The sequence below is a fragment of the Trichomonascus vanleenenianus genome (assembly GCF_965637985.1).
Source record: "Trichomonascus vanleenenianus strain CLIB 3782 genome assembly, contig: TRVA0_010S, whole genome shotgun sequence".
Taxonomy (NCBI): Eukaryota; Fungi; Ascomycota; class Dipodascomycetes; order Dipodascales; family Trichomonascaceae; genus Blastobotrys; species Blastobotrys vanleenenianus.
Genome location: NW_027481877.1, coordinates 23,341 through 36,511, shown reverse-complemented (window position 1 = coordinate 36,511; position 13,171 = coordinate 23,341). Strand labels below are relative to the sequence as shown.

The 13,171-nt window shown below is 48.6% G+C and overlaps 6 protein-coding genes across 6 annotated transcripts; 2 read left to right on the top strand and 4 right to left on the bottom strand.

Moving 5' to 3' along the window:
- Positions 1-459: 459 nt before the first annotated feature.
- TRVA0_010S00408 (uncharacterized protein) lies at positions 460-705 on the bottom strand (the record flags this gene model as incomplete). Its single annotated transcript, XM_076683653.1, has 1 exon — positions 460-705. One exon carries the CDS (start codon positions 703-705, stop codon positions 460-462), a length of 246 nt encoding a protein of 81 aa, XP_076541997.1.
- A 686-nt stretch (positions 706-1,391) lies between these two features.
- On the bottom strand, positions 1,392-2,935 carry TRVA0_010S00386 (uncharacterized protein; the record flags this gene model as incomplete). Its single annotated transcript, XM_076683652.1, has 3 exons — positions 1,392-2,315; positions 2,538-2,628; positions 2,676-2,935. The coding sequence occupies 3 exons, from the start codon at positions 2,933-2,935 to the stop codon at positions 1,392-1,394; spliced, it is 1,275 nt and encodes a 424-aa protein (XP_076541996.1).
- Positions 2,936-3,683: 748 nt separating this feature from the next.
- Positions 3,684-5,378, bottom strand: FMP40 (Fmp40p; the record flags this gene model as incomplete). Its single annotated transcript, XM_076683651.1, has 1 exon — positions 3,684-5,378. The coding sequence occupies one exon, from the start codon at positions 5,376-5,378 to the stop codon at positions 3,684-3,686; it is 1,695 nt and encodes a 564-aa protein (XP_076541995.1).
- Positions 5,379-8,384: 3,006 nt separating this feature from the next.
- Positions 8,385-9,287, top strand: TRVA0_010S00342 (uncharacterized protein; the record flags this gene model as incomplete). The annotated part of the gene is made up of 1 exon (XM_076683650.1): positions 8,385-9,287. One exon carries the CDS (start codon positions 8,385-8,387, stop codon positions 9,285-9,287), a length of 903 nt encoding a protein of 300 aa, XP_076541994.1.
- A 224-nt stretch (positions 9,288-9,511) lies between these two features.
- Positions 9,512-11,611, bottom strand: HSC82 (ATP-dependent molecular chaperone Hsc82p; the record flags this gene model as incomplete). The annotated part of the gene is made up of 1 exon (XM_076683649.1): positions 9,512-11,611. The coding sequence occupies one exon, from the start codon at positions 11,609-11,611 to the stop codon at positions 9,512-9,514; it is 2,100 nt and encodes a 699-aa protein (XP_076541993.1).
- An 823-nt stretch (positions 11,612-12,434) lies between these two features.
- Positions 12,435-13,154, top strand: TRVA0_010S00298 (WW domain-containing protein; the record flags this gene model as incomplete). The annotated part of the gene is made up of 1 exon (XM_076683648.1): positions 12,435-13,154. One exon carries the CDS (start codon positions 12,435-12,437, stop codon positions 13,152-13,154), a length of 720 nt encoding a protein of 239 aa, XP_076541992.1.
- Positions 13,155-13,171: the final 17 nt, after the last annotated feature.

Here is a 13,171-nt window from a genome sequence, read left to right as displayed (position 1 = left end):
CCGTTACAAAAATCTTCGTGTTGCGCTGCCACGCTCTACGTAGTACATTGGGGGGACCAGTCCCCCCAAACCCCCCTGGGGCTCCGCTGCGCGGAGATGAACAGTCCAATGGGTTAAGCACGGGAGTTCAGAGGGTTGACCCTCGACTACCTTGGTAGAGCAGCTGTGTAACGGGGAGTTGTTACAAAGTTGTCACGTGCTGTTACGATATGTTTGTTACGCGGTTACAAAAATCTTTGTGTTGCGCTGTTACCGTGGGAGCCGGGATTCGGGGGTCTGGGGGCTGGCCCCCAGCTACGGGAGCTCGAGGGCTGGCCCTCGAAAGACTCCATGCTACGGGTACTCGCATAGATCACCATAGGGTTAAGAATATTTTTTAATAAAACTCATAATCATTACAGGAAAAAAAAAGGTCATTAAACAGTACATCGGGGTCATCAAAAAAAAAGGCAAGCAAAATTAGGCTTCCTTGGAGGTCGACTCAGCTCGTGGTCGAAGGCCGTCCATCATGTAGACATTAGGGGCCAGGTCAGATGCAGAGGAGGAGGAGAAAGATCGCTGCTTTTGGTCGCCAGAGTGCTTCAGTCGTAGCTCTTCAAGCTTCTCCTGTTCGTCCTCCGTGAGGGCGTTCTCGTCGTATGACTGTCGCGGAACAAAGGTAGGCTGGTAGTCAGCAGTAAGGGACAAAAACTTCTTCTCGGACATAATTGATTTGTACTGGAGAAATAACTTCGAAATGGGGGCCCCTTTTTATAGTCGGCAGGCTTCTCGGGGTTGGTTTCGGCTTGGGGAAATTTATCCGGGGCCGGATATCGCGGTGACTGCGGCTATAGCAATGGAATGAATGAAACCTTGTAAACTTGCCGACACTAAACGGTCCCCCCCGGAGAAGGAATGTTTCTCAGCCTGAGCCAGACCCTCACGTGGGGAAGCTCCGCCCCAGGCGTTAACCCCAGCCTTAACCAAGTGCCATGGCGCCACTTTTCCATCTCGTAAGAGCTCAAAAAACCAGAGGCGATATGGATTTAGGTTCGGCGATGCTGTATCATCAATGGGGGCGCGGTGGACGGAGAAATTGCGTGGTATCAAGTGACGTCATGTGAAAAAAATTTCCCCACGGGCGGTACGCGATAATTGACTTGTCGCATTGGTATTCTGGGCCCCGTAGAATATTCCCTCTGTTTTCGTCGAAGAAAATGCTTGGTAATGCGGGGATTAGATTTTTTTTATTTTTTGTGGAGTGCCGGTCCTTTTTCGTCGCCTATCGATGGTTCTGGGCGGTAGCAATATTTGGTGACAAATATCGTACCAGCCAAGAGTTCCCCTAGTGACAGTTAACCCCGAATACGGATTGCCGACCGCATCAAAATATTTTTGTGGATCATTGCCGGTTAACAATTGGTGCTGGCTGGTGGGAATGGCGTGCTGTTTGATAGGACGACGGTTCTCCGGTCATGAGAGATGTAGCCCTTGATTCGACCCTGGGCCATCAGCGTAGCAATCAATGCCTCTGTCTCGTCCAGCATGTCCGCCATTGGGTCCTCCGTCTCCTGGGGCTCGTCTTCTAGCGCTAGGGGGTCTTCGAAGTAGCCCTTGAGTCGGAGTCCCGCAGCAAACCAGCTGGTGGGCACCCGATTGCCGGCCCCATGGGCGTGGTGCACTTTTCGCAGCAACCTCAATGCCGCCAGTACCCGGAGCCGCTCCGTACACAAGTAAAGCGATTTGCGCACGAGAATATCCCGCCGCCGGGCTACCGCCGAGTCGAATGCCGACACATCGCCGGCCCTCAGGGACTCGACAATGCCGTCTGGCTCGGTGAACAGCCGGTGGGCCTTGGGGTAGTGTTTTGCCAGGTATTCGGCGCGCGGAAGGGCTCCGCTGGCCATAATCTTTGCTGGGATGAGGTAGGTCAAGATGCTCTCACGGTTAGCCGCGGCATTGCGGTGGCATAGCCGGAGCGCTTCTCCGAGCTTGTCTTCGGCTTTTTTGTAGTTTTCGTCAATAAAGTGAAGCACCCCGAGGTAGTATAGAAAAGTGACAATGTATGCCTTGGGGAACTCGGCGAGCGGCGGTAGGTCTTTTTCCTTGGAATTGAGTACTTTGACGACGCTCTTGGCCAGTGAGTGGTTCCCTAGGCGGAAGTAGACCTTGAAGAGCTCCCCGACGAAGAAGTACGTGCCCCACGTCTTGGACTCGGAGAGCTCGGTGTTTCTGTCGTTAAGGCATATGGTGAACGAGCGGTTTATAGTCCGCGTCGCCTTCTCCAGCATGGCTTCTTCTACCTTGTGGTCATTTGAGCTTAGCTGTTTGTCGGCCTAATCATCTCAGGTTAGCGCTCTTCTATAGATAAAAGTAGGTTTGGAAAGCCTAGAATTCCTAAGGAGGAAGCGTGAAGGCAAGAATTCAAGGGAAGCCTAGCATTCTAGGAAGAACTCAAGAATATCCCAGAGGTTGGTTGGAAGGTAAGAATATTCAAGGAAAGCCTGGCAAGAATATCCCAGAGATAGGTTGGGAAGGTAGGAGAGGGGAAGACTTACCATGACAGCTATCTGCCGCAGCTCTTTTGCAATGGTGTACAGCACGGGTAGGACCCAGTTGTCGGTCTTCTCCGCTGCACGGTTTGCGATCCTTTTTTTGGTTAGTTGTATCCCCGACCCCTTTTGACGATAACTTACGTTAGCAACACATTTTGAGCTGTGTAGGCTCCGACGAGGTCCTGTTTGGATCCGACTTGGACGGCTACTCGCCAGTACGCGACAGCAATGTCGCCCCAGAGCGCGTCACGGAACTTGGACGTGATGTCGCGATTGACAGAGGCCTCGTTCGTGCTCTGGGCAATCTGGACAATGCCTACGTTAGTAATTGACAAGAGCCTTGCCACAGCAATCCCATCCTGTCGTTTTACCGCTGCATTCAGTTCGCCAGGGAATGCCATGGTATATATAAGAGTGAATAGAGGGGTTTTAGGTTTGCGTCGATTCGTCGGATTTTTTCACGGGTGATACCGGAGCGTTTGCATAATTCACCGCATCTTTTCGAAGTGCTATACCGGATATGATATTGTACCAGCAGTTTTGGTTGGTTATTATGTAGTGGTATACTATATTATTGTCAAGTTCGTGAAATGCATGTATCTCGTAGAGATAAAATAGTTGAGATGAATTCCGGTTATAGGCAGAGCGACCATCTTTATAGAAATCGATTGGACCATAGGCACTCGGAGAAACGGATAAATTGACTATTGGTTGGATCGCAGAAACACTCGGAACACAACGGAGAGGGTGCTAAAGTACAGGGGGAGTAATGGAAGATAATGTGGAGAGCTTGTTAATTTATTGGCTCTCTTTCATCCTCCATTCGATCTCCGCGAAGCGGAGCTACGGGGGTTTGGGGGCTGGCCCCCAAGTCAATTGAAGCTCCAGAGTGTATTTTGGGGGGACCAGTCCCCCCAAACCCCCCTGGGGCACCGCTACGCGGAGGCGTCGTTGATCGTTTCCAAGATCTCCGCGAAGCGGAGCTACGGGGGTTTGGGGGCTGGCCCCCAAGTTCAATTGAAGCTGCGGGGTGTATATTGGGGGGACCAGTCCCCCCAAACCCCCCTGGGGCTCCGCTTCGCGGAGATGATTGTAGCCATCAATTGGAGTCAAGATATGCTTCATGTATAATCATATGTATCACATAAGTCAACTACCACAAGAAGAGAGCATGTCGCGCTCAGATCTCGGTACCTCACCGCAGTATTTCTCCTCGTCAGGCACGCCCCAGCTCTCCGCGTACGGATCAAGAGCCATCTTCATGGCATTGTCAAACGCAGAATTGTCGCCAGACGTGACCTTCTCCACGACATCATTAATAACCCACGTCTTGAGAATAAAGTTCGGATTCGCCAGAAGCGTCCGCTCTTTGCGCTTGTCATCATCCGACAAGCACTCTTTCTCTAGACGCGACTTGTACACCTCTAGCCAAGACTTGATATTCTTCTTCACTTCGTCCGTAGACTTGTTCGGGGCCAAGTTTCTCACTTTCGGGATGAAAATATCAACATCGTCCAATGTATTCTCGCTAAAGAGTGGGAAACTGCAGAGCTTGCGCAAAAATTGGTTGTAATCCAATTCGCACTCTTGGAGCATCTCTAGTAGCGGCGATAGTAGTGAATCAAAATCTTCCTCTTTGTACGTGATACCCAATCGCTTGGCCATCGTTTGATTGTACACCGATTTAAATTCCTGCTCATACTCGTCTCCAACCGACTCAATGAACTTCTCAGCTCGCTCGAGGATCTTACTGACCTGGTCCTTCTTCACTCCCTCTTTGACAAACACTTCGTCGTCCACCAACTTCGGCCCAGCCCCAAGAAGCTCGCCAATGTTCTCCCCCAGCCGGATAAGATTCCACCACATGACACTGGGCACGTTCTTATACGCGTATCTGCTCAGTCCATCCTCATGGTTTGATGTATAGTTAGGATCAAATGTATCCATGAATCCAAATGGCCCGTAGTCAAGGCTGAGCCCAAGAATAGAAGAGTTATCCGTGTTCAGAGCGCCGTTGACGAACCCATGGGACTGCCACAGCGCAACTAGTCTTGCCGACCGGAGGGCCACCTCGCGGAAAAAGCTGTCGTACCGAGTCTCGCCTTCTTTGACCTGCAACTTGTTTCGGTAAACTTCCTCAATGCAATAGTCGGCAAGCTTTCGCATTTCATCACGGTTGCCCCGCGAGCGGTGGAAGTCAAACGTGCCGAATCTTACCCAACTCTCAGCGAGTCTCACAGTGATTGCACATTCCTCAGACACCCTTTTCCTCTTTACAGTCATCCCTGGCAGTCTAATCGCTGCTAGAGCGCGAGTAGTGGGAATCCCTAGGCCATGCAACGCTTCAGACGCAAGAGCTTCTCGGATAGTCGTCTCGATCACCGACCTGCCGTCGGCATAGCGAGAGAATGGCGTCTTCCCGGCACCTTTCAATTGAACTTCATACCGGTTCGTTCTGTCCTTGTTTTGTACTTCAAACAAGCTCACGACTCTGCCGTCGCCCAATTGGCCTCCCCATTCACCAAATTGCCATCCTGAGTAAGCCTTGGCCCACGGGTAGACTGAGTCCGAGAGCGACTGTCCAGCGAGAATATCCAGGAACTTTTGGTTCTTCTCGTCGCCAGCAATCCCTAGCTCTTCCATAAGAGCAGGAGAGACTCCAATGAGCTCATACTTGGTTATTTTCTCTGGCGCAACCCAGCAGAACGACCCTTTAACTGGTCGAGCCGACCGTACGAGGCTATCTTCAGCTGATTTAGCGGCATCAACGCTAGGAATCTCAGGGTCGGGCGTCATCCATTTTGTAAAACTGGCCGTCTTCTCTAGTTCTTCTAATGTCGACATGGTAGGGTTGAACTAGAGTCGGCTATTGGGGGGGAGTGGTTTATATGTGCTATTCCAGATGTGGAGGCGATGTCGCCGCTATTAGCCGAAACCCCTCCGGCTTTTAAAGTGCATACAGCAATTTCACCAGTGGACATTGACAACGCCCAAGTGATATTCCTTTAGATCTGGCTACATACTAAGCTGCCTGTTCTTTGTTGAACGCCTGCCTGGTTTATCATAACACATTGCATCTTTTCAGTAGCGACAACGTACGTGCGGCTCGTGCGGCTTTCTGCGCCGGTGAACAATTGGTTCAAGATTGATTACTTAGAACTGCATCAATACATAACAAAATGTACTGTATCAATAGCAATATGGCACTTGTTGAATGTGCTTGCCAAACTCCAAAAGTGCTCTCAACTTACTACATGTATGCCAGGTATATGTAATATGGGGCCCCACATCGTTAACTACGTTTCGTTCAGCCAAATTAAACATTACATTACTATTCCGCTCACGCGTCTGAAGGGAAGTGGGCGCACTTTTGGAGTAATAGTTCAAAGTCGTAAGCTCGCTTCATTCTCGACGGAATTGATGAAGCCTCATGCGCATACTCAGCATCCACCCATGGTTCCCACTCCCAGTCTACCCAGTCCTCGAAATTCTCGGACTGCTCGTCGCGCCACCGCAAAAGAGGCGAAACGTACTCTCCAAGGAACAGCTCCTCTTGTTTCTCAGGACTTAGTTCATAGTCATCCATTCGGCGGCCGAAAAACGCACCTGCAAAATCAACGAAAACCAACTCTCTCTTGCCGGAACGTTCCGTGAGAACGATATTCCGCGGGCTTATATCATTATCGACGATTATATCATGTTGGTATACGTAGCTCTCAAAATCAATCACCGACTTCATGATTTGCTGTCGCTCCTTTTGAGAAAAGCTTTCGGGTTTCGCTTGCTCCAATGTCAACCCAGGTACGTATTCGATTAGAATAAGCCGAACTTCGCGCGTTTGGTTTCCATTGACCGGGAGATCCAAAGAATAAGACCCATAAAACTTCGGGATTAGTTTCCCCTGAACCTCAGAAAGTACCTGGTAGGCGTGCACCTCGTGAGTGTAAAACTCATCCACGCTATAAAATACATCGACGTCTCCCCATTCGTCCTCGACAAAGAGCGGATCGTATACTTTCGCCACCAGTTTCTGCCCTTGCTATACAGGCTCTAACGTAGATTGCACCTCGACGGAAAACACTTGTGAGTTCCAGCTATAACCAGTTCTGAGTATGTCAACAATCTTCAGGTTAAGACTGCCAGGACCCAATTCTCCCTCCAACGGCGGATTCTGCAAGCATTGTGTGATGCGTGCAACGGTTCTTCTTTCATCAAGCTCATTTCTATCTGTGAAACATCCACGGAGCCTGACACGGGTAGACGGAGGTGTGATATGTGGATGGACGGTGAATTGCCAGCCTCCAATATAGGGGAATGGCGGTTCGCCTGGTCGCTTTGAAGAGTACATCGACACTCGTATTAGCAGAACCTATGATTCTGAAGAGGCAAAACTGCGTGATGATTCTCGGGCCGTACTTATAGGCGTTTCTATCATCTGCGCGCAAGCTGAGTTTAACTTTAACTTTTGTCGCAAGAACCATCTGCCACGCTGGACAAGTTATTACAACTTTTGCGCGTGGAAAAGCACAGAATTGCCTCGTGTAGTCCCTCTTGGTCGTCAGATTCACAATATTTTCCCATGAGAAATATCCTGTAAATATTATCAGCTCTCAGAGAGCTGGAGAGATGCTTTATCGTAGTCGGTTCATGGTGATATTTTGTGTTAGAATTACTGTCAATTGGCCACAGGTCGCCGAGTTCTAGATCCATAGATCCATAATACGTCTATTTTCAATTACCGGTGTATATCCGAACAACAGCTGAATGCTTTTTAAGTACCGTTACCGCTAAACGGCTTCAACCGGCAGATGTCATCCTAAGGGGCCTCACATCCCAAGGAGATATGCCCATGTGAACCTCCATGTAATTATCTAACTGTCTAAAGGAGAAAAAAGTAGTCACGCATCTGATGACTTCGAACTATCACTTTGTCTGAAGAATAAGTACCGATATTGATTAAATTTGAGATAACTCCTCCTATCTTCATGAGGCTGGCTCCCGATTTGGAATCTTAAACAGAAACGCTGGTGCCCACTCGGGACACCACCACTTTTCACTACGGGCACCTAGATTTGGTAGCTCGTCGTGGCATATTTCACACCATATCTCCACGAAACCCTACCCAATGCTGACAGCGTTGTAATGTGGGGATTTATAGAACGTGACGAATAGAATTCAAAAAAAAAATTCAGTTTATCTCAAAAAATGGCTGGATTTAGTAACTAGTAGTGTAGGGGACTGTCTGCAATCACTGCTCCGCCCCCCCCTCCCCCAAACCATTAACTCGCCAACGAGAAATGAGACTTCTCCATAACCGAAATATGTGATAAAACAATGCCGCAGGAAATGATGAAACTAGCCGCTGTTTAAATCAAAGAAGAATTGACCGAGTTATTGACATTCAAAGGAATAACTTGTTGGTGTCTGGAGTGTCCCGAGTGGGCACCTCTTTTTCTAAGTCATTGATTGGAAACATCAACCGGGGATCGTAGTACGGCTGAAATATGCCAAGATTAACCGTTTGATAGATGCGTCAGGGCAATACCCGACACAATCCACCAACTTGCAACGTTATCTTATTCTCGACTTTACATATTCTACTGTAGCTGTATATTTAATAGGTTACTATGATGATGTTACAGGTGTATTCTCCCCAAGAATGCAAAAGAATGATACGTCATCGTGCCGTTGGAACGGATGCCGAAGGTCGCATTTTGCGCCGTGCATATCCACGTATTTCTCCAGGCGACTGCGGCTGATCAGGATTAATTTTATAGCTTGAGAGGCTTCTCCTGAAAAAAAATCCACACTTTTTGTACAAATTTTTTGATACCCTCACTGGATGGCATCATGGGATTCAAAGACGTGAACGCGGGTGCCGCGAGCACTACTTTCCTGGTCCTCTACCTCATACTAACTGTCTTCACCTCCAACGCTGTTTTCCGGCAGGGGGTTAAGTCACCGTACACCATAGTACTTATATTTGGATTAATCCGTCTTGGCGCACAGCTGAGTGGTATAGGGTTTGCCGTGGCTGGATACCAAGAATATAAATGGCTCATCGCTTATCTCATCATGGGTGCGGAGGGCTATTTTGTTCTTCTCCTATGTGTCTTCCATTTTTACTGCTACAGCGAGGAAATCGCATTCGGATGGAGTAGTCTTCGACCTACCAGGCAGCAGAGAATTGAACTATCCGAACAGAAGGGGCGATCCCCGGACTACTATAAGTACACGTCTTGGGCTGCTATCTTCCATTTCTGCCTCATTCCTGCGAATGTCCTAATTATCGTTGGCGGCACTCAACTTTCATCTTTGCGATTTGACGACCCAGCGCTAAGGCAGGCTGTTACCCATCGTGCCCAAATCCTCCGGGGTACTGGCCAGGCCGTCTTCCTGTTTCTCAATTGTGTCGCGATGGCATTGGGGGTGTATCTGATTAAAGTGAAAAACCTGAGGACTTACATGATGTATGCATTGCTAGCAGCATGCCCGTTCTGCTTCATCCGAGGTCTCTACGGTTTACTCTCTGTCTTCATCCTCTCCATTAACTACTTTGACATGTCTAATTACACTGCTAATGGCCTGGCTCCTCGATTCGTTGCTTGTGAGTATATTTTGGGCACGACAATGGAGTTCCTCGCAGCTAGTTTGATCGTTTCAACTTTCTACTTCAAAAGGCCTCAGAAAAATTTGCAAGTCGAAACTGATTGTATCCAATTGACGTCAAAATCGCCCGACGCAGGCCTATAATACTATATCCACTCCAAGCATCCATAAATTTCTAATATCCCTTTATTTCATAATTATTCCTGTACCATGATGCCAATTGTCCCCTGCTTCCCATTAAATACACTAAATAATGAACACTACGAGGGCCAAAAAAGTAATAAAAAATTATCCGTTAGATTAAATAAACCTGTACAACCTTATTTTTTTCCGGTGCAAAAGCATCTATGCAAATGACATCATGTCGTTTAGTCAACCTCCTCCATGACGGACTCAGCTGGGGCCTCATCGGCAGCCTCCTCAACGACTGGAACGTCCTCAGCAGACTCGTCAATGTTCAAACCAAGAGAAATGAGTCGGTTGATTCGAGAAGCAAAGGAGTTTGGCTCATCCAGAGAGAAGCCAGAGGTGAGCAAAGCAGTCTCATAAAGCAAGGTGGTCAAGTCCTTGACAGTTCGGTCCTGGACACCATCGGCCTCAACCTTCTTCTTGAGCTCCCGGATGATTGGAGATCGTGGGGAAATCTCAAAGGTCTTCTTGGAAGCCATGTAAGCGGACATGGAGGTGTCTCGCAGGGCCTGAGCCTTCATGATTCGCTCCATGTTAGCGGACCAACCAAACTGGCCGGTTCGGATGGCAGCTGGAGCATCGACAAGCTTGTGAGAGACAACAACCTTCTCAACCTGGTCGCCCAAGATCTCCTTGAGCTTCTTGGTAAGGTCCTCGAACTCCTTCTCTTCCTCCTCTCGCTTCTTCTTCTCCTCCTCGGTCTCCTCAAGCTCGAAGTCCTTGGTGATGTCGACAAGCTTCTTGTCCTCGAACTCCTTGAGCTGAGTCATGGCGTACTCGTCAATTGGGTCAACCAAGTAGAGAACCTCGAAGTCCTTGGCCTTGAGGGCATCCAAGAATGGAGACTTCTCAACAGCCTTGGTGGACTCACCAGTGATGTAGTAGATGTTCTTCTGGTGCTCTGGCATTCGAGTGATATAGTCAGCAAACGAGGTCATCTCGTCAGTAGACTTGGTAGAGTTGTATCGCAGGAGCTTGGCAAGAGCGCCTCGGTTCTGCGAGTCCTCGTGGATACCAAGCTTGATGTTCTTGGAGAAGGCAGTGTAGAACTTGTCAAACTGCTCTCGGTCCTCGGCGATCTCATTGAAAGTCTCAATGACCTTCTTGACAATGTTCTTTCGAATGACCTTGAGAATCTTGTTCTGCTGGAGCATCTCTCGGGACAGGTTCAGTGGCAGCTCCTCAGAGTCAACAACACCCTTGATGAAGCCAAGCCACTCTGGAATGAGCTCCTCAGCATCGTCAGTGATGAAGACTCGTCGAACGTAGAGCTTGATGTTGGTCTTCTTCTTCTTGGACTCAAACAGGTCGAATGGAGCTCGGGCTGGCACAAACAAAATGGCCTTGAACTCAAGCTGGCCCTCGACGGAGAAGTGCTTGACGGCAAGGTGGTCCTCCCAGTCGTTGGAGATGGACTTGTAGAAGGCAGCGTACTCCTCGTGGGTGATCTCAGATGGGTTTCGGGTCCACAGAGGCTTGGTCTTGTTGAGCTCCTCGTTCTCAGTGACGAGCTCCTTGATCTTCTTTGGCTCCTTCTTCTTCTCCTCGCCCTCTTCCTCGACCTCCTCGATCTTTGGCTTCTTGTCCTCGTCAACCTTCTCCTCTTCCTCCTCTGGAACCTCCTTCTCAACCTCCTTGGTGACAACGAGCTGGATTGGGTAGGCGACGAACTCAGAGTGTCGCTTAACGACGTCCTTGATTCGCTTCTCCTCAAGGTACTCGAGCTGGTCCTCCTTCATGAACATTCGGATGACGGTACCTCGGGAAATTCGCTCGTTGACCTCGTCAAGAGTGATGGTGAACTTGCCGCCGGCAGAAGACTCCCAGATGTACTGCTCGTCGTCGTTGTGCTTGGAGATGACCTGGACTCGGTCAGCAACCAAGAACAGAGAGTAGAAACCGACACCAAACTGACCAATCATGGAAACGTCAGCGCCGTTAGAAAGAGCCTCCATCAAGAAGGACTTGGTGCCAGACTTGGCAATGGTACCCAGGTTGTTAACCAAGTCGGCCTTGGTCATACCAATACCAGAGTCTCGAATCTCAAGGATCTTCTCCTCCTTCTTTGGGGTGATTCGGATGAAGAGCTCTGGCTCGGACTCGAGCTTGGATGGGTCGCTCAGGGCCTCGTATCGGATCTTATCAATAGCATCGGAAGCGTTGGAGATCAACTCTCGCAGGAAGATCTCCTTGTTAGAGTAGACCGTGTTGATGATAAGACTCATCAGCTGAGAGATCTCAGCCTGGAACTCGTATGATTCGGACTTGTCGGCAGTCATTATGAATAAATTAGATTGGGTTTGTTTTCAAAGATTGAAAAAAACTCTTAAAAAAAAGGTGGATATAAAAAAAGAGATGAGGTTGGAAAAAAATGAAATGCGACAAACGCGGCGTTTAAGTAGTTCATCCACCTTGCCGAGCAGAAAGTTCCAGAGGTTTCCACACGACACTCACCAGAAACAGCACCGTCCTCGATCGCGTGCGCGGGGTGAAATTTTCAATTATTTTTTATTCCACGGTGTTCTACCGTAGTAGCGTGCGCACGCGACCGCCCCTGAGCCCCACCATCCCAGGTGAATTAGGCGTGTCAGATTGGCGCATTTTATTCCACGCGCATTTAGTCTGAATGTACATATGGCGTTCATGTGGATGTATTATGAATGCTCTTTTGCGGTAAATGTTAAATGAGCATGTATGGTATAGATTGGTGGGTCTACGCCTTGAGTATGACGCGCGGACTTCCCAGGTTGCTCTACCGATTATTCAGTACGTGTGCACTCATATTAAACTACCATAGTTGTTTAAATGTTAGATATAAATCATATTGACAATGCTTTATTACATTTCCGCGGTACATTAGAAGACGTACATGTTGGCTGAGAGGTCGATGTAGACTATCGCGCCCCGCGCGCCGCGCGCGGCTACCATTGCAGCCGCACGAGCCGCTCGATGAAAGCGAAATTTTAATTTCGTGTCGCGCCCGCGAGCCCCCCCCCCTATCTAACTAGTGAGAACGCCCCAGATAGCGAAGAATCCCTTGGCTTACCAATATCTACCTGTACTTTTAATAACAAATTTTCACATAACCAAGAGACGTACAACATGTCCCCTCCCCCTCCCCCTCCGCCTTTGCCTTTAGGCAAGGTTCCAGAAAGAAAACCGGATGTTGCGCCGCCAATCCCTCCGGGTGCACCACCAACGCGGGAACCAGATGTACCAAAAAAGGATCTAGAAAAGCCAATTGAAATCGAAAAGAAAACCAAAGAAGGCACTGGCAATGAAGAGAAATCGACAGAAGATGCTAATAGCACAAAGAAAAGCGAAAAGGCCGTTGAAAAGAAGATCGACGAAAAAGATGACGGCTGGGAAGCTATCTTTGATCCGGCGGTTCAGCAATACTATTTCTACAATAAATTTACAAAGGTAAAGACTTGGAAGAATCCTCGGGTTCCAGAAGCCAAATCTGCCAAAGACCTACTAATGGAACAATTGTCCAAGGACCCCGAATTCCAAGCATTGTCCAAGTTCGAAAGAGTCAAGCGATATCAGCAAGAATTGGAAAAGCTTGAAGATAGCGAGCCGCACACCAAAGCCGAAGCTCCTAGTCCATCAAAACAGGAGGGATTAATGAAGGATTTCAAGACGAACTCTATTTATCCAGAAGATACTAACAACGTCAATACACTTGCGAATATGATCAGCCAAGGCCGATCTCTTAAGACTGAGCGAAAGAAGGCAAAAGTGACTAAGCAGCAGTTGAGTGAATACAAACGCAAACGGGAGGAGCGAAAGAAGAAGAATATGGACAAGTTTTTCGCATAAATTCCAAACTTTCGTTC